We start from the raw sequence: 20,310 nt of genomic DNA, 5'->3' as shown, positions 1-20,310 counted from the left end.
GTTTGTAAAACTGTTTGACGAACCTAGTTGGGCGGACAGTCCGCTCGTGTGTTTACGCGGCCTGAGAGTTTGCTTTTATCCTCCTGTAGCACTAATGAGCTGCTGGTTAGAACGGATTCTCTCGGGTACTTCAGCCCTTCCAGGCTCTTACTAAGAAACCAACCCCTATGTGGCCTTCTTCTGAAGAGTCCGATGATGCCACCCAACCACCTCAGAATCCTTATTTAGTTTCCTTGCCTCGGACTAGCCAGCCCAGAGGCATCCAAATCGGGTGGATCCGCACCCCAGGCCATAGCCTTCCTGGGGGCTGGTCAGGAGGACCAGGACCATGAAGTCAGTACATCATTCTGGACCGGAACACCGAACCACGTGACATCCGCATCTTAAATACCCTCTCCCAGAAAGCACAGTGAAAGTGCCACTCCCACTGGGTGGGCTCCAAGAGAGAGTAACTTAAAGTGGTTGTAAACACACTTTGACCTACGGGTAAGCCTAGATTAAGGCTTACCTGTAGGTCCAAGAAATATCTCCTAAACCTACACGGTTTAGGAGATATTTGCCAAAAGACAGGCACGCGCCGTAGACAGCGGAGCGCAGGCGCACTGAGCGCAGCACCCGTCAACGGCAATAAGCCGCGCGTGGCGGCTCCCGTGCGCATTCGCAGGAGTGTCGCCATCGCGGCTTCGCCGAATGACAGCGGCGGAGCAGCGAGACCCACCAAGAAGATGGATGCGCCGGACTACAGGGGACAGCGGTGACATCGCTGGCTCCTGTGTCAGGTAAGTGACACATAATGCACTACTATGCGATGCATAGTAGTGCATTATGCTTTACTTTTGCAGGGAATGAAAGAGGAAGTTAACTCATCAGGGTTTACTTCCTCTTTAAGCACCTAACCAGACCATAGTTCCATGCCTGCCAGAAGAGACAGTGCCCCCCGGTGGCCAGGCTGAACATTTCATAGTCCAGTCAGACTGATGCTGAAGTCTCATTTAGATAATTGTACCCATACCAAACCGCAGTTTAGGCAATTTTAACTTTGAAAAAAAACGCATAGCACGTGCTCTTCAGGAGCACGCCGCTACACTGCATTTTTGTAAGTAGCGACATTTATACAGCTTAATGGTGCTTCACCATATCTCTCTCTCTCTATCTCTTTTTTACCGGTGTAGTGTGGTATTCCCATATTATCAAGTACCCATCAAACGTTTTACCCCTGGAATTTTAGCATCACTAGTGTTGTGGCTGCCTACTTGTTTGATCTTTGGGCTGAAAAGTTGAGGATTGTTTTTGTTTGGTGAGTGTGGTCTCCTAAGGGGGATACACTTTATGCACTTATATTAACTTTGGACCTATGCAAATGACATTTGGTTATTATTAATATTTTTAGGAATTTCACTATTTATTTTATTTGTCCACTTATTTCCACGTGTGTTTCACTTCTTATTTGCTAGCGCTGCTCCTACCCATTTACTATTTAGAGTTTTAGCACTTTTTTGCAGCAGCTAAAACAATTCACCTATTATTACTATCCATTTCACTTGATTCATTACTTCAGCGCCAGTTTTTTGTTTTATATGTTGGCACTCTATAAATCCTGTATAATAACAATAATAATTCACTTACACTTCCTGCCCAAAGTTGGCTCGATCTCCCGTCCAGTTTGTGGTACACATATATTAATTCGTCCTTCTTAAAATTCACAAAGCGGCAGTCTGGACCCGTGAAATCCGCTATGGCTTTACCCCTGCATATCAACTCTGCGGAAGAAAAACAGAACCGTGTTATTAAAAATACATGTACTGTATGAATGCACTCTCCTGCATGCACAGATGTGTCGCTGGTGTCTTCCAGGCATCTGGGACCTGACATGTGGTGGATTTCAGTCTGTGCACCCAACACTGCCAGCTTCTGGCAGATTGGCAGTGTACCGCCCCGCTGCATCTGCGGGCACACACAGAAATCCGCTGCTTTGCAGCACAAAAAAAGGACAAGAAAGTAAAAATTATAATACATTTTTTTATCCCATTAGTGTAAGGGGGAGGGTTATAAAAAAAAAAGATAAAAGTTGATTTAGCGAGTTAAATTCCACTTTAAAGTGGCTGTAAACCTCAGACATAAAATATGAACAAAGCATATCCTTCTATAGTATGTAGTTGTTTCAATTAAGCGCAACAAGTGTCATTTCTGTCTGCTGCTTCATTCCTCTGCTATCAGCATGAATCACTTCTGACAAGTTTTCCTAAAACCAAAAGAAAAATGGTGACAGGGGAGGGACATTCAGCTGACTGACAGCCTCAGCTCTATTCCTGTGTGCTGTGTAAAGGGGGGTGCGTCTCTTCCCTCCAATCAGAGAAGAGAGAACAGAATAGTATACTGCAGATAATTGGATACAACTTATGTAGGAGGATTTGTTTCATCTCTGTGTATTACCCGAGGCCATACCTGTATACTGGGTATATAGGTATGTAAGGGTTTACAACCACTTCCGTGCATGTTTCCCACATGCCTTTCAAAACAAACTTCAGTTGCGATCTGAAACAGGTGTCAATATTAATGACAACCCAAACACATATCACAAGTGCAATGCTTTAGCCTGCACTGGATTACATAGTACAGAAGTACCATGCTATCCAGTTGCAGTGAGTTTCCAGAACTAGTACATGCACTACATTTAATGCAGTGTGGTTTCAGCCCAGTCAAAATGAATGGACTGAAATCACAGCACACAGAACGCACAGCGTGTTCTTGTGCAATTCCCGGTGTGAACAGCTGCAGATTAATTTACCTCTCTGGCAGAGCTGTCCATTCCCAGCTGAGGTAGGGGGAAGTGTGGTGCGCATTTCAGAGCATCACACACGCAGCACTCTTTTTTTTTTTTTTTTTTTATATTCATGCAAATGTTATTTGAAGTGTACAAAACATACACTTCATTCATGGAGCTGAACAGCAGCATAATGCGCTGCACTACAGTACAGTACAGTGCCATATGATCCTAGTGTACAGTGTGCAGCGAATTATTATTATTTAAAGAGGAAGTAAAGCCTCTTAAAAAAAAAAAATACACCCTGCAAGGCAAAGGCATAATGAGCTATTATGCATAGCATTACTTTCCTGAGATCGAAGCCCCCGCATTGGCCCTCGTTCGCCTCCTCCTCCGCCATCTATCGTGGAGTGACTTCCGGGTATCGCGGATCCGGCGCTGTGAAAGGCCGGAGCCACGATGATGTCACCCCCGCACATGTCCGCTGATGCCACCACTAATGGCATGATCGCCGTTAGAAACAGCACGCTCAGTGCGCCTGCACTGTAGACATCGGTACTGCTATTTCTGCAAATATCTCCTAAACCTCTCTTAAATCCTTAAACCTTAATCTAGGCTTACCTGTAGGTTAAAGTGGTTGTAATGTCAATTTACGCAGCGCTTTAAATATACATTGTACATTCACATCGGTCCCTATTCAAGGAGCTTACAATCTAAGGTCCCTAACTCACATTCATATACTGGGGCCAATTTAGACAGAAGCCAATTAAAGTGGTTGTAAACCCTTACAACCAACTTTGACCTACAGGTAAGCCTAGATTAAAGGTTACCTGTAGGTCCAAGAGATATCTCCTAAACCTATACGGTTTAGGAAATATTTACCCGAAGACAGCCACAGGCGCACTGGGCAGGCCGCAGATTGCAGCGATATGGCGCGAGTGTGCGAGTATGCTATGCATACTAGCTCATTATGCCTTTGCCTTACAGGGTGTGTTTTTTTTTTAAACATTTTTTTTGCCTTTACTTCCTCTTTAAGCTACCAGCAGGTCTTTGGAGTGTGGGAGGAAACCAGAGTACCCGGAGGAAACCCATGCAGGCACAGGAAGAACCTGTAAACTCCAGGCAGGTAGTGTCGTGGTTGGGATTCTAACAACGACCCTTTTTACTGCTAGGTGAGAGTGCTAATCACTACACCAGCAACATGTCTGCATTTTATTGCAGCATGCTGCAGCACAGCACTAGGCTGCATATAAGAATAAGCTGCAATATGAATGGGACACACAGGAAACACTTGTTTTCTGTTCATCCTTGCGGCGACAGGCTTTTTACAACAGTAGGGTGACCAGACATCCCTGATTTCCGGGCACAGTCCCCGGATTGAGGACACTGTCCCCGAACCAATTCTGTCCCCGGTTTTGTCCCCGGATTGCATTTGAACAGGGGCTGGGGCAATTTCAAAGACCGTCAGTGCAGAATAAAAAAAAAAAAACCTGAATTCAACCCCCCCCCCCCCGCACTCTGCCGCTCCTACTAGCTTAGGGGGTGGGGTGTATTTGGGGTGATCATGTGCTGGTCAGAGTGGAGAGAATATTTCTTTAGTTTTGGGCACATGCCCGTTCAGCTCCTGCTTACATGTTCTTCTGCCTTGGCTCAAGTTCGGACCAGCCACCTGCCCATCTCCTTGCCTTCCCTGTGCCTCCGCTCCCCACCCAGTAGTAGCCGGGGCCCGGAGAGTAAGACTTGACAGGCTGTGAGGCGGGCTGCTGCGGTGACAGGCAGAGAGTCACTAATTGCCGCCATTACTAGTAAAAAGAAAAAAAAATGTCCCCAGATTTTATTTTAAAAAATCTGGTCACCTTACAATACAGTAAATCACCTTTCACCGCACTGTGTATAAAATAGCCCTAAGGGCAGAACTAAAATTCATGAAGGAAAAGTCTGCCAGCCTATTTCCTCCTCCATATTATTCAGAGAAATCACAATGAATATTGAAAATATGACAACCAGCTAAACCACACCAACTGGATGACACTATACAAACAGCACAGCACTACTCTTATATATACACAGTGGGTTTAACAAAATATATAGCCCTGTGATCCAGACTGAGCCCCATGAAATCATTACAAGGGCTACTGAGAGAAGAGAAAATACAGAATACAAAAATGGTTTACAAAAACAGCCATTATACTGTATTCCCCAATGAGGCTCACGCACAAGGATGTAAACAAACGCTGTGGTCAGATCCATACCAATATGAATGCAGTAGTATGATAGCTGTAAGGCCCATAATCACAGCTGTGTTGGGGTCAGTATTCCCCCATAGCATAAATCTAAGTAGGAAATGTTGTCCCCGTGGCCCAATTTGGAACACGTTACACAGTACACATTTAAATCTTTGTGCAAGTGTTTACATACGTGACACATAAATGAACGTTGCTCTCAAGTCATTCATTTACAAAGACTAAAGGCATAGCTCCCAACTGTCCTTGATTTGGTCCCTCTTTCCCCCTCATTTCTCTCTCATTTCAGTCTCATTTATATAGTTATATATAAAATGCACTTTTTATATTTCAAAAAAGTGTTTCCCAGTGCTAATCCTTTCATCCAATTTCTAAATTGCTGCATTTCTAAATTTTAACAGCCAATATAAAGGAATAATAGTAGTAAAAAAAAAAAAAAAGAGCCCTTGTGGATTTAAATTAACCTTTTTTTTTTTTTTTTTTGGTTAATTCTCCTTTAAGGGGGTGTTCCTTTTTATTCTTTTTTTTTTTTTTCTTTTCGTTGATATTATGTTAAATCCTTTGAATAAAGAATTATACTTAAAAAAAAAAAAAAAAAAAAAAAAAGAAGAAGGTGTGGCAGGAGGCGTGTCCTATGCCTACATATGTTTGCTAGTAGGTGTCCCTCATTTCCATCTCAAAATGCTAAAGGCCTTCAGTCATTCTGAGTGTTTGCTATATCTGTCTACACTTTATTTATGTTTGCATCTCCCCTGGTCCCAAGGGTCAGGTCACACCAGATTGTGGTGCGGGAAATATGCGTTTGCCCACACCTGATCTCATATTACAAAACTGCCATGCAATCCAGTTGCAGTGAGTTTCCAAAAGTACTGAATACACTACTTTTGGTGCGGTGCGGTGTGATTTTTGCCCATTTAAAATGAATGGGCAGAAATCACACTATGCAGAACTGCATGTGAATCCCACAGGAACGCAGAGCATGCTCCTGTGCAATTTCCAGTGTGAAACGGCCCTCAATGAGTATTATAGGCAGCAGAGGCAGGGCAAAAAACTGAAGGCCAAGGTCATTCTGCACCGCAGACTATGATTGACACATTTATGGCTGGTAAGTATAAGCAAAGAGCTATTAGAATGTGGCGGCAGGGTGAGATAACCGCGGCATTTATTCATTCTAAATGATTGACTTTATGTAAAAAATAATTCATTTACTTTTTAAGCAGTCTTCTTGGTTAATTATTTTTTGCACGCGGTTAGCTGCTCTTTGTTATATAAAATTGGTTGTAGTCTTGATTTCCTCTCTGTTCAACTGGCCATAGACATTATTATTATTATTATTAATAATAATAATTATTATTATTCGCGATTTATATAGTGCTGACAGTTTACATGAGATGAGCTTTGACGATCCGGCCATTTTAATGAAGAGGATAAAGTATTTTTAGTGCACAATTTACTCTATTATTATTAATATTAAAGTGTATGTTCACAGTTAGATACTTATTACAAGTTTTTAATCGCTGCCCTTGTCCATGTTGGGGAAATTCACCCTCTTTATTTGTTCTTTTGTGCACCGTCACTGGGACAGGACACAAGTGGAAAGCGTTATCACTAGGGGTGCAACGGATGAAAAAACTCACGGATCGGATCGTTCCTCGGATCAGAGTCACGGATCGGATAATTTTTTAGATCAGCAAATAATAATTGAATTTTCAAAAACCTGTCAAAATTCCACCACCATATAGTCCCCACTGTAATATACATCTTCCCCCACTGTAATATTGGCTGAGCATGGCTGGGTACGGCTGGGTATCGGCAAGTATGGCTGGTTATCGCCGAGTATTGACAGGGTATTGCCAAATATTGGCAGGGTATTGCAGAGTATTGCCAGGGTATTGCAGAGTACGGAGGGATGGCTGTGACTGCACTTGTCACAGAGCAGCGCTGTGGGCTCTACAGATGAGGCCCATAGCGCTGCTGCCATCTGATTTCTCCCCTCCACTGTACAGATCTGTACACAGAGGGGAGAGAGGAACCGGCGTCATCATGACGCTGGTTTGTTTACAAGTTATCACATTGTAAATGCCGTCGGGTGCACCAAGATGGCCGCCACTTCGGAACTAGGGGTGACCCGTTCGGATCACGGATCGGTGACGATGGTTGCACCCCTGGTTATCACCAGAACAAAAAGGTGAGGACAAACGTTGTAGTGACACTCACTTTGGAGAGATTTCCTCTTACTTCCGGTTGCATCTAATACCCTGTACACACAGTCGGACATTCCGACCACAAAATCCGTCTGATTTTTTCCAACGGATTTTGGTCGAAACTTGTGTTGCATACACATGGTCGGACAAAGTTGACAGAAAATCTGATTGTTCTGAACACGGTGACGTTCATTGCGTATGACGGGACTACGTAGAGGCCAGTAGCCAATAGCTTTCGTCTCGTAAAATTTATTCTGAGCATGCGTGGCACTTTGTCCGTCGGAATTCTCTACAAAAAGTCAGATAGATCCCACACACAATCGTATTTTCCGACAACATAATCCGATCGGACCGTTTCCGTTGGAATTTCCGACCGTGTGTACAGGGCATAACAGACAGGAAGTAAGCCCCTGTTCACGGTATGAACTGCATGTGAATTGCACAGAAACCACCCTGCTCAAAATCGCACTGCACTGCACCAAAGACATGCATACACTTTTTTGGAGCAGCACTGCAACCAGATTGCATGGTCATTTTATTCCATGCAATCTGCTGCGATCCAGTGCAGGCAAAATCATTGCGTTTGGGGTGTCATTAACTTTGTATTAACACCTGCATCAGATTGCAGGGGAAGTGCGATTGCAATGCAGTGCGGGAAACACGCAGGGATCACAGTGGTTAAAGGTTAAAGGCAAATCTGCCTAAGACGTCAGAGTGAGGACCCCACACACACACTCTAACCAAAACTGATATAAAAGCTTTGATCTTACTGTACATACACCATCATTTAATATATATGACTTGTGTATTTTGTAATGGTACTGTATAATGAAGACTGTATTGTACTTGTATAGATCTATAGAGTCTCCATCTGTACATTAAGCAAGTGCAATCAACACCCTTGCTGAATTACTGCTGAAATAAAACCAATTACACCAAGGCACTATACTGTTTTCAGGGATTTGGAGTAGATGTGCACAAAGAGCATAGGACAATAAAGCAGGGAGAAATGTACCGATCCCCCCCATCCACACTAACCAGCGTGGATGGATGAATCTGCAGTGACAGCTATTATATCCTGAAGGCCAGGACCTGTGGCTTGCAGAACACCCAAACAGTAATTGCATCTGATTTTCTGATGTTTCCATTCCACCCCTTTGATTTTTCTTTTTTTTTTTTATTCAGATCAAAGAATAGCAGTCAAAATGGTCCTAACAGGACCACCCATGGCTCGAAATTCAGATGGTTCATCATTAACTGGACAAAATTCATTCCATGTATATCCAGCTTAAAGCACTGCAACAATAATAAGCAAGGAGCAGAGTTTGCATTTGTAGAGAGGGGATATCCATGCTTCTTTGTACAGATACAATAAAAAATTATACAGAAGTATACAAAGAAAAAAAAAAAAGAACTAAGGCAATGTTAACGCTAATTTCTTTTGCATACATTTCTGAAAAAAAAAAAAAAATCAACCTTGAAAGAGACTGTAGATTCTCTTTAGGTCACACTGACACAAGGAAGGAGAAGGAACAGCTGGGAGACTGTATGTAAACAATGGAAGATTCCTCACCTGCCCCCACTCCATAATACAGCCACCCCCATCACTCCTTGTATTTACAAAGCCATGACAAAGAAGCAGCAGCTGACAGCTTGGCAAGTGGGGGCCGAACCTCGACTGCACTACAACTCCACATTGGAGCACTGCTGCTACTACTAAGCTACAACTGGCTGCAAGATTTGCAGCAAATGGCAATTATTGAAATTTGGTACAAAACACATAATGGTAAACAATGTGGCACTGTGGTCGTCCGATTGCAATATAAAGCCGTAAAAAACTATAAGATTACTGTCATAATTTTAACCTGTATCCAAAGGTGAGGCGTTAGATCCTCTGTCAGGTTTGTGATGTTGGAATTCGGATGGTCCGGTCCCATTGAACTCTATGGACCTGAATTCGCACCGCCTCTGATCTGGCGCGCACATGACCCTTTTTAGCCACATCAGAATCGCACTGCATTGATGTGAACATACTTCATTGAAAACAATGTTATTTTAAATGACGAAACGGATCAAAATCACAACAGAATTGAAATGAGTGTGAACCGGGCCTAAAGGATGTTGTGTGGGAGGTGTCAGACAGCAACAGGGCCACCCAATACCCCTTAGAGCCAGGGCCTGCCGGCCCTTTAAGGGGTTTAGTATGGCAGGAGGCGGGGCTTATGGTCATGTGACCACCATGAGTGGCTATCACATGATCAGAAAGCTCCCGATCGCAAGCTGCAACAGGAGCTTTCAGTTAGCTGCCAGCGTCTGTGCCAGGAGTGCGCGGGGCGCACGCTCTCAGCACAGCTTTACTGGTGCTATTGCAGGCAATCATGCAGCCACTCGCCCCCAAGGCCCAGCCCGCCGAGAGGCTGCATATTTGTGTGCGATCTGCGCCAAGGAGCTAAGCAAATTCCAGCCAATTCATCAGGAACTGGCCAAAGTTCACATGGGGGTTATTTACTAAAGGCAAATCTACTTTGCATTACAAGTGCACTTGAAAGTGACCTTGGAAGTGCAGTCGCCGAAAGTCTGAGGGGGACATGCAAGCTTGCACATGATTGGATGATAAAATCAGCAGAGCTTCCCCTCATTTCAGATCTACCCCTCAGATTTACAGCGACTGCACTTCCAAGTAAGTGCTCTTGCAGTGCAAAGTGGATTTGCCTTTCGTAAGTTCATCATAGGGATCAACTGTAGATATGAATATTATTTGTATAAAAGCAAATTATATATATATATATATATATATATATATATATATATATATATATATATATATATATATATATATATATATAGATATATATATATATATATATATATATATATATATATATATATATAAATATTATTATAGCAATTATATTATGTGCATGCCTGATGAAGGGGTCCTACGTGGCTCCGAAATGTTGTTTAGATTTATTTTTTTGATACTATGTAATTAAAGTTTTGGACCCCTTCTTGGAGATCCCGATGTGCCGGTGACACTTCCTTCTCATGATTGCAGTCGATTCCAGCCATTGGTCATTTCAGCACCCAATCTAAGATACAGCCGTTTGTGCAGGAACGTGTGCGTTGGGAGTATTGCATTGGACATTCTTGGTTATGCAGTTGGCCCCCTGATGTCATGTGCAGGTCCTTCCTGTACCAGAAATATGGTATGCTCCTACCCTTCCTGTACCAGAAATATGGTATGCTCCTACCCTTCCTGTACCAGAAATATGGTATGCTCCTACCCTTCCTGTACCAGACAGAAATACGGTATGTTTCTACCTTCCTCTTTGATATGACAACACTACTCTGAATTCCTTTGCACGTGGTGTCAGCCTTGCCTACTAAAAAAACCAAAAAAAAAAACATGCACACTAGCGTTTTTTTAAGCTCCTAGAATCTACTAGCATTTTTTTTCTGCACCTAAAAGCTAAATAGTGTTATCCTATGTGTGCATGCACACTACTACTGCTATTCGCATTTTTTCGAACTTCAGCATCTAGAAGCAGAAAAAAAAAATGGTTTCTTGGAGCGTTTTCCCAGCAGAAAACTGTACTCCAAAAACCCTAATATAATGCTAATTCTCCTAAAAGCTACTAAAATGCTAATACTGGTAGAAGCTGGAAAAAAAAAAGCTATTATCAGCATTTTTTTATAGCTTTTTTTGAGCTTATGAAAAATGCTAGTGTGCATGGAGCCTTAGGCCTGAGGAACACTGGACATTTTTACAGCTGTTGTTTTTGGCTTCAGGCTTTTTTTTTCTACAGCCAGTAAACTCCCCAGCATGCTATCCTATGTGTCCTTGCACACATAGGCTGTTATCAGCATTTTTTGGATGGAGCATTTTCTGACTGGAAAAAAAAAACCCAGAACTAGTGGGTTTGAAGAGGGGGTTTCAGCTGTAAAAACACACTAAGGCCCCTTTCACACTAACGTCCCGTTCAGGCCCGCCTGTCAGTTTTTCAGGCGGACCTGAACGGGTGCTCCATAGAGCTCTATGGAGCGTCGGATGTCAGCGGTGACATGTCCGCTGACATCCGACCCGCTCCGATCCGAAAAAGTGTGACGGAGGAAAAAGCTATTTTTCCATCCGTCTGCGGATCGGATCGGATGACGACGGGCACTGCGGTCCGTCGTCATCCGATCTCCCATAGGGGAGAGCGGCGCTGTGACAGGTCCGTCCCTGCGCAGTGTGCAGAGACGGAGCTGTCATCTCCCTGCTCAGCGGGGATCGGCGGAGTGATCCCCGCTGAGCAAACGGACATCCACGGGGCGGATCAGAACTGATCCGCCCCGTGTGAAAGGACCCTAACTCTAAAAAATAAAAATAAAATAAAAATGCTTATAAAAGCTGAAAAACTAGGCTATTCAACATTGATGAGCCATAAGCTTTGTAGAAGTATAGTTTTGCTAAAAAAAATAATAAATAAAAAAAATCTAAAAAAAAAAAAGCTACTGCAAAACTCGTGTTTTTAACGCAGCATTCTACAGCTAAAGCTACTGGCGTTTTTTTTTTTATAACGTACAGTGTGCATCAGGGTGTATGCCAGGGTGGATTTGATTTAAATCAACTCAATTTAAATCATATTTTTCAAAGAGCAACTGTCATCTCTGTCCCGCAGCGGCTTCTCTGACCCGCTGTTGACTCACCGACAGTCCCATTCACTTTAATGGGACAGCTGGTGATGCGGCAGTGACACAAGGTGAGGGACGTGGCGGCAGCAGGTGAGTGGATGCCCGCTAACAGGCACTGCCATACTGGATCTGAAATAACAGGGGCTCTTTAAATGTAATGACTTATTCTTGCTGGTAGTTATAATTGTTAATATTTGCAAACAAAATAAAGGTTTCCTATTTAGAATAATAAGCTGTCAGGTTAGTAAAAGACAATATCAGAACCAATTTAATCATCCAGTTTGTAGTGTACATAGCTTTGAAAAACAATGGGAAAAAAGAATATACCTGAACTTTGGTTTATCTCATGGTTACTATGACATTGTGTGAATAAATCAATGCAGTGCATGTTATCTCAGCTTTCAGAACTTGGATTCATTGAATGAGTTTACCATAAATGTAAATATTGCAGAATATACAGCCTCATGCTACATAACTAAGCTCCATTTTAATGAATGTATCTTAAATAGAAAACTATCTTTAGATAGATTTTTACTCCAAAGGCATTTTATTAAAATAAAATTTGATAAAAATCCCAAAAATCTATTTGAAAAAAAAAAACTAAAAATCATTGATTTATATCCACCCTGGTATATGCACAGGTAGAAAGCAGAGGAAGTTATCAGCTTACAAGATTTCTGGCAGGATAAAGTAGCATTTTGTCCGCTTATTGAACAGATATAACAAAAAAACTTTTAAGAGATCAGCTTAAAATATCAACACTACAATCTTCTGAAGGGCTTTGTCACTAAACTTCCCAGCATAGTGGCCCCGGAGGGTTTAGCGATCTTGTCTTACAGCCCTGGTTTCCACTATGTGTATGGAGCTTACATGTCCTCCCGGTCTTTGTGTGGGTACACCCAAGGTGATCCAAATTCCTTGAAGGACCTAAAAACACTGCGACCTTAGCCGACACCTCTCACCTAAACCTCCACTAAGGTTAACCCTATAAAATGCAGTTTACTGGGTCTTTAAAGGGAAATTATAAGGACCCATATACACCACGTACTTGTGTGCATTACCATGCCTGCACATAAGTGAAAATAGGCTCTAAAACTTAAAGTGCGTGTAAACTCTCTTATATGCTCTATTTTAGTCTTTTAAATATACCATTGAAAAGTTTTATTATATCTAAGAAGTGCAAAAAAAAAATACATCACTACATCTAAGGATAAGTAAGCTGCAATACTATATACACATTTTTGTTCTTAGGTTTAGATACACTTTAAAAGAGGTACTGCCATCTTGCTTAAAGAGGAAGTAACCCCTGATGGGTTTACTTCCTCTTTGTCTCCCTGCAAAGGTAAAGCATAATGGGCTTCGCATGGTAGCCCATTACGTGTCACTTACCTAACACAGGAGCCAGCGATGTCACCGCTGTCCCCTGTAGCACAGAGCGTCCATTTTCTTCTGGGTATCGCTGCTCCGGCGCTGTGAGTGGCTCCCGCGCATGCACACGGGAGTCGCCACTATATCACCGCTAGCAGTGGCATGCTCAGTGCACCTGTGCATCGCTGTCTACAGCGGTGCCTGTCTTTTTGTAAATATCTCCTAAACCGTGTAGGTTTAGGAGATATTTCTTGGACCTACAGGTAAGCCTTAATCTAGGCTTACCTGTAGGTCAAAGTGGTTTGTAAGGGTTTACAACCACTATAAAGTGGTTGTAAAGGCACAATGTTTTTTTACCTTCATGCATTAAATGTTAAAAATGTTAAATCTTCTTTATGCAGCAGCCCCCCCCCCATCTCTATCCATCAATGTCCATGAGAGCATTGCCTCTCCGGAAACTTGCACTCCTGATTGGCCATTGGCTCCCGCTGCTGTCAATCACAGGCAGTGAACCAATCAGGAGATGGAGGGGGCGGGGCCAAGCTGTGGCTCCATGTGTGAATGGACACAGAGAGCCACAGATCAGAAGTGCGGCTGCTTGGGTGCCCCCACAGGAATGAGGAGCCAGAAGTGCCAGCGGGGAACTTGAGAAGAGGAGGATTGAGGCTGCTCTGTGCAAAACCATTGCACAGAGCAAATAAGTATGTTTGTTTTTTATTTTTTTAAACAAGGCTTTAATATCACTTTAAAAAGCTAAAAAGTCAGTAGCTACAAATACAGTAGCTGCTGACTTTTAAGAAACAAGCCCTTACCAGCCCATGGAGTCCAGCGCCGTCCTGCCTGTAGTCAATTCCTACTGGGCTTTCGCTTTCCAGCACCGCCATCTTGGATGTGGGAGCCAGCTGTGACTTCCTGTCTCACAGCCAGCTCCACACTGCGCATGCACAAGGCATGGCAGGCAGCACCGTAGGACTGATCCTGCAGCCTCCTGGGGCATGACCCAGAGGCTGCAGGTAAGAATGGGGTGTCCAAAGTGTCTGGAGTCTAGGCAGGAATTGAGGAAGTTGTAGCAGGTACCTGTCAAAAAAAAAAAAAGAAGGACCTGCTCCCCCCAAAAAAAAGGGGTTGGGGTGGGGGTGAGGAGGAGGATGAGCTGTTCTTGCAATTTTGAGTGAAGGTCTGCTTTAAAGTGTAAGTAAACCCCCCTATCGTTTTTAGCCAACGAAGCTGCCATCTTTGCCTCTGTTTAATCTAAAACTTCCATGATGCTGCACATGTGATCAGTCATGACACCAGCCATTGGATGGTTTAACAGTTTGATTGAGAGCACAACCAATGGGAGTGTTACATTTCCGGCATGCCCCGGAAACGAAACTGTTTTATGAATGGGTTTATTTCCGCTTTAACTTCCTCTTTAACCTAATCCTGAAACCTTACATAGCCAAACTCTTAACCTTATTATGGAAAGTAGCCTGTAACTCAATCCTATAAAACGTACAACTTTACTCCACTATATCCTGACCTTACGCTTAAAGCGGGAGTAAACCCGCTGACATTTTTTTTTTTCCAGACCTGCAAGGGAAAAGGCATAATGAGCTAGTATGCACCGACCGTCTCTTGTGTCATAGCCAGAGTCCCCGACCGTCTCTTGTGTCATAGCCAGAGTCCCCGACCGTCTCTTGTGTCATCGCCAGAGTCCCCGACCGTCTCTTGTGTCATCGCCAGAGTCCCCGACCGTCTCTTGTGTCATCGCCAGAGTCCCCGACCATCTCTTGTGTCATCCCCACAGTCCCCGACCGTCTCTTGTGTCATCCCCACAGTCCCCGACCGTCTCTTGTGTCATCCCCACAGTCCCCGACCGTCTCTTGTGTCATCCCCACAGTCCCCGACCGTCTCTTGTGTCATAGCCACAGTCCCCGGCCGTCTCTTGTGTCATAGCCACAGTCCCCGGCCGTCTCTTGTGTCATAGCCACAGTCCCCGGCCATCTCTTGTGTCATAGCCACAGTCCCCGACCGTCTCTTGTGTCATAGCCACAGTCCCCGACCGTCTCTTGTTTCATACCCACAGTCCCCAACCATCTCTTGTGTCATCCCCACAGTCCCCAACCATCTCTTGTGTCATCCCCACAGCCCCCGGCCATCTCTAGTGTCATCACCACAGTCCCCGACCATCTCTAGTGTCATACCCACAGTCCCCGACCATCTCTTGTGTCATCCCCACAGTCCCCGACCATCTCTTGTGTCATCCCCACAGTCCCCGACCATCTCTAGTGTCATCACCACAGTCCCCGACCATCTCTAGTGTCATCACCACAGTCCCTGACCATCTCTTGTGTCATACCCACAGTCCCCGACCATCTCTTGTTTCATACCCACACAGTCCCCGACCATCTCTTGTTTCATACCCACACAGTCCCCGACCATCTCTTGTTTCATACCCACACAGTCCCCGACCATCTCTTGTTTCATACCCACACAGTCCCCGACCATCTCTTGTTTCATACCCACACAGTCCCCGACCATCTCTTGTTTCATACCCACACAGTCCCCGACCATCTCTTGTGTCATCCCCACAGTCCCCGACCATCTCTTGTGTCATCCCCACAGTCCCCGACCATCTTTTGTGTCATCCCCACAGTCCCCGACCATCTCTTGTGTCATCCCCACAGTCCCCGACCATCTCTTGTGTCATCCCCACAGTCCCCGACCATCTCTTGTGTCATCCCCACAGTCCCCGACCATCTCTTGTGTCATCCCCACAGTCCCCGACCATCTCTTGTGTCATCCCCACAGTCCCCGACCATCTTTTGTGTCATCCCCACAGTCCCCGACCATCTCTTGTGTCATCCCCACAGTCCCCGACCATCTCTTGTGTCATCCCCACAGTCCCCGACCATCTCATGTCATCCCCATAATCTTTGACTACAACTTGTTGTATTTGTGGTCTCGGGGACAGAACAGTCACATCACATTTTAAATGTGGCCCTCTAGTAACATTGGGGACCACCACTGATATAGACCATAAAACTGTCAACATGATGAATATAAAAATTGTTCCAGAACGGAGGAAAAAACAAAAACAAACATGATAAAGTTTACAAAAACAAATAAAATACAACATTTCAGACGCAGGGGGTGTTTTGAGTGACTGATGTAAGCTCCAGGGACAAATCCCCAAATTACAGAGGATCGGAGCCGTGAGAAGGTCACTGGAAGCTGATCCCTTCCCCAGGCCAGACCAGGCACCCCCCCATGTACTGAGCTGGGACATCCCCACCCCCAGCCTGTGCACCCCCCTGACCTTCCATGGAAGGAGAGAAGTGTACAGGAAGTGACACCAACAACAATAAACTGAACGTGCAACACAAATAAGTCCAAATCTAACAAAGTGCGGGCAAAGTAATGCGATTGTAGGTGGAAGGAGGGTCCTGTGTGTAGTGTGGTCTCCCCTCCTCCCCCCTCCCCCACACCCCCCTCACTCACTGCTACACTCCGGGTCGGCGCAGCGCTTGGTGCCGGAGAAGGTTCTCTCCTGGGCTGAGCCGGGGGACAGGAGAGCGAAGAGCAGCAGCACAGAGAGGTGCCGGCCGGCTGCAGCCATGTCAGTTGTAGGGTGGCGGAGTCCTGTGTATGGCCGGGAAGGAGCATGAGCAGACAGAGGCAGACACGTCAGCAGGAGACAGCACAGCAAGGAGAAGGAGGGGGCTGGGAGAGGGAGGATGGAGGGATGGGATGTGCTGCTACACTATGGAGGCAAGCACAGCCTGGGGGGACTACAAGTACCAGCTGGATCTACCTATAGAGTCAGACATCTCGAATTTCTCTAAATACATAGTACATCTAAAGCTGATATAAAATATTATAATGAGCTGGAGAACTACAAGTACCAGATGTACCTGGGATCCTGACTGTTCTGCCTATGGAGTGATTGATCTCTAATAGTATAACACATATTACATCTACTGCTGTTATAAAATATTATAATGAGCAGATCGATATGGCCTGGGGGACTACAAGTACCAGCTTCACCTGGCATCCTGTCTGCTCAGCCTATAAAGTCACTTATATCTCTAATTTCTCTAGTGACATATTACATCTGCTGTTATATACTCTTATTATGAGTAGATCTATACTGCCTGGAAGTACCAGCTGCACCTGGGATCCTGTCTGCTCAGCCTATGGAGTGTCTGATCTCTAATTATAAAACACACATCTTACATCGACTGCTGTTATATAATATGAAATGAGCAGATCTATATAGCCTGGGGGACTACAAGTACCAGCTGTACCTGGGATTCTGTCTGCTCAGCCTATAGAGTCACTTATCTCTAATTTCTCTATATACATATCACATCTACTGCTGTTATATATATATATATATATATATTTGTATCGCTGACCCCCAAAGGAGCTGCTGGTTTTTATTGGGCTTACTGTTACCTCACCTGCTCGCCTCTCCATCTCAGGGGGTCCCGTTGGAAAGTAACCCAATGTTAGTTACGACACTTAGTCCGTTTTTAAGATTTATTTGGAATAAACACAAAGTCTTTCAATAGAGGGTTGGAGGGTTAAGGGGAGTTCAGGTACCTGGTAAATGCGGGTTGGAGGTATTTTCCTGATCCAGAGGACAAACAGATTCCACAGACTGGATCCAGCAATCACCGGATAGGCCTTTCTCAGGCCCCTTTTACACTGGGGCGGTAAGGCGCCGTCATTTTAGCAGCAGTATGCGGCCACTAGCGGGGCAGTTTTAACCCCCGCTAGCAGCCAAAAAAGGGTTAAAACTGCCCTCAAAGCGCTGCTTTGCCGGCGGTATAGCCGCGCTGCCCCATTGATTTCAATGGGTAGGAGCGGTAAATACAACGCTCCTTCACTGCTCCAAAGATGCGGCTAGCAGGACCTTTTTCACCGTCCTGCCAGCACAGCGCTCCAGTGAGAAAGCCGGCTGTTTTTTCAGGCGCTACACAGGCTCTATTTTTAGCGCTGAAGCACCTGAAAACCACCCCAGTGTGAAAGGGGCCTTACTGACCTAACAACCGGTGAGATGCTCAAACAAAGTCTCTGCCACAGACTTTGTAGCTGCTGACTTTTAATATTTTTTTTTTAAAGGTGCAGCTCTTGTAATATTAAAGAACTGTCACACAGTACCAGTTTCCTTCAGCCAACCCGGCGATACTGAATGGTTGGTGATCCGGGTTGCGTCCTCCAACTGAGTCTCCAGGCTCCTCCAGAGAGACCAGCCATGTTGCTCGGTCCTCTCCTAGAAAAGTCCTCCCCTGGATCCTCCAGTCGCTTGGCTTCTCCCCGCAGGCGAGACAGCACAGGACCACCCCTGGATCAGTAGGCCCCAAGACCTCTGGGCCTACCATTTCAGTTGCAAAGTCTCAGGCCAGCCACCCCCGAGGCGCAGAATCATGCGGCACACACCCCAGGCCAGGAGGGCCATGAGGTCGGGATAGCGAACCCCCGGAAAAGAGACCCCACAAAATGGCCTTCGGTACCTTAAATACCCCCACCCAGAATGCACAGCGGGTGAACCACTCCCACCTGGCTATTTCCGAGCAAGGTGGCATCCAATGCATCCAGCCTGTTGCATTTCTACACTTACCGGTGGTGACAGCGACACCTACGGTCAAGTGGAAATTAGCGCAATTCAGCTGAACTGGCACAGAAACCAGAACTTTGGAATAATTACTTCAATATGAAAAAAAAAACAATAGCGTCTGCTCATCAGGAGCAGGGCGTTACATAGTTATAATGAGTAGCACTATACACTATACAGCCTGGAGGACTACAAGTCCTAGCTGCACCAAAGATCCAGTCTGCTCAGCCTATAGTGCTCCAGCTCTTCATTTGTACTACACACATATTATATCTACTGCTGGACATGATAATAAGCAGATCTGTACAGCCTGTGTAAGTACAAGTACCAGTTTCACCTTGGAGCCTGTTTGCGTTGCCTATTAGTGCCAGGACAAGGTCATGTAGAGCCAAGGGCGAACATGCAAAACTGCCCCCCCAAAGATGTATGAGCATTATGTATCAGCAAAATTCCCCCCACAAAAACACGACACCCCCTAAGATTAAATTCCCCCTCCTCTCAGTACAAATCCACCCCCCTGCTGATATCTCCTCCTCTCAGCACAAATCTTTGCCCCCCCCAGCTCAAATGCCACCACCCCCAATAAAAAATTCATCCCTCCTATCATAAATTCTCTATCCCCCTCTAGCACCCCACATACACACTTCAGATAAATCCCCCCCCCCCAAATCTCCCCTCTTCGCACAAATCTTCTCCTCTCTCCAACACAAATTCCCCAAGATCACCACTGTTAGCACACCCCCCCCCCATTTCCCCTCCTAGGACCTTTACTTACCCCCTGCCACCCCTAAATTCTCCATGCCAACACAAATCTCCCCCCAATCTCTTTGTGGCACTCCCCCACCTCACATGATACCATGGTGCCCTGGGCAGCCATCACTCCTGCCAACCGCTGTCCCAGGCCCTGCTGCCTATACAGTCACTGATCTCTAATAGCACTACACACATATTTACTGCTGTTATAAAACTGTGATAGTGAGCACATCTGTACAGCATGGAGGACCACAAGTACCAAATGCACTGGGGACCCCGCTCATACCTTCCAACTTTTTGAGATGGGAATGAGGGACACCTATCAGCAAAAGTATGCAGGCATAGAACACACCCCTTGCCACGTCCCCTTAAAGTGGTTGTATACTCAATTTTTTAACTTTTACCTACAGGAAAGCCTATAATAAGGCTTACCTGTAGGTAAAAAAAAAATCTCCTAAACCTGTACGGTTTAGGAGATATTCCCCTCGGTATGCGCCGCTGACTGGAGCGGCGCATGCTCACAAGGGGATTCTCGGCCTGAAAATCCGGCAGTGGCCGGCCGGCCGGAATGAAATCTCCCGCGCGCATGCGCGGGAGTGACGATATCGTGGCTCCGGCCACTCACAGCGCCGGAGCCGCGATACCCGGAAGAAACGCAGAGGGAGCATGTCAGCTCCCTCGGCGTGGATCGGGCCAGATGTC

The 20,310-nt window shown here is 45.2% G+C and overlaps 1 protein-coding gene across 3 annotated transcripts in view; it reads right to left on the bottom strand.

Annotated features, from left to right (window-relative positions):
- The window catches only part of MIA3 (MIA SH3 domain ER export factor 3), a 145,393-nt gene extending 128,453 nt beyond the window's left edge, over positions 1 to 16,940 (bottom strand). For 2 of the 3 annotated variants that reach the window (XM_077485802.1, XM_077485803.1), the window contains exons 1-2: positions 16,737 to 16,939; positions 1,627 to 1,760 (exon numbers count right to left, since the gene is read on the bottom strand). In XM_077485802.1, the coding sequence (XP_077341928.1) occupies positions 1,627 to 1,760; positions 16,737 to 16,854 (252 nt within the window). In that variant the 5' untranslated portion in view covers positions 16,855 to 16,939. Of the gene's footprint in view, positions 1 to 1,626; positions 1,761 to 16,736 lie in introns of all 3 variants that reach the window. The other variant, XM_077485801.1, reaches the window with a different exon arrangement.
- Between the last annotated feature and the right edge of the window lie 3,370 nt (positions 16,941 to 20,310).

Source organism: Lithobates pipiens, unplaced genomic scaffold (assembly GCF_037356315.1).
Source record: "Lithobates pipiens isolate NorthernLeopardFrog02 unplaced genomic scaffold, aLitPip1_a1.2 Scaffold_18, whole genome shotgun sequence".
In the NCBI taxonomy this organism is placed as follows: Eukaryota; Metazoa; Chordata; class Amphibia; order Anura; family Ranidae; genus Lithobates; species Lithobates pipiens.
Note: the sequence above shows the minus strand (reverse complement) of the source record. Positions and strands in the feature narration are given on the sequence as shown.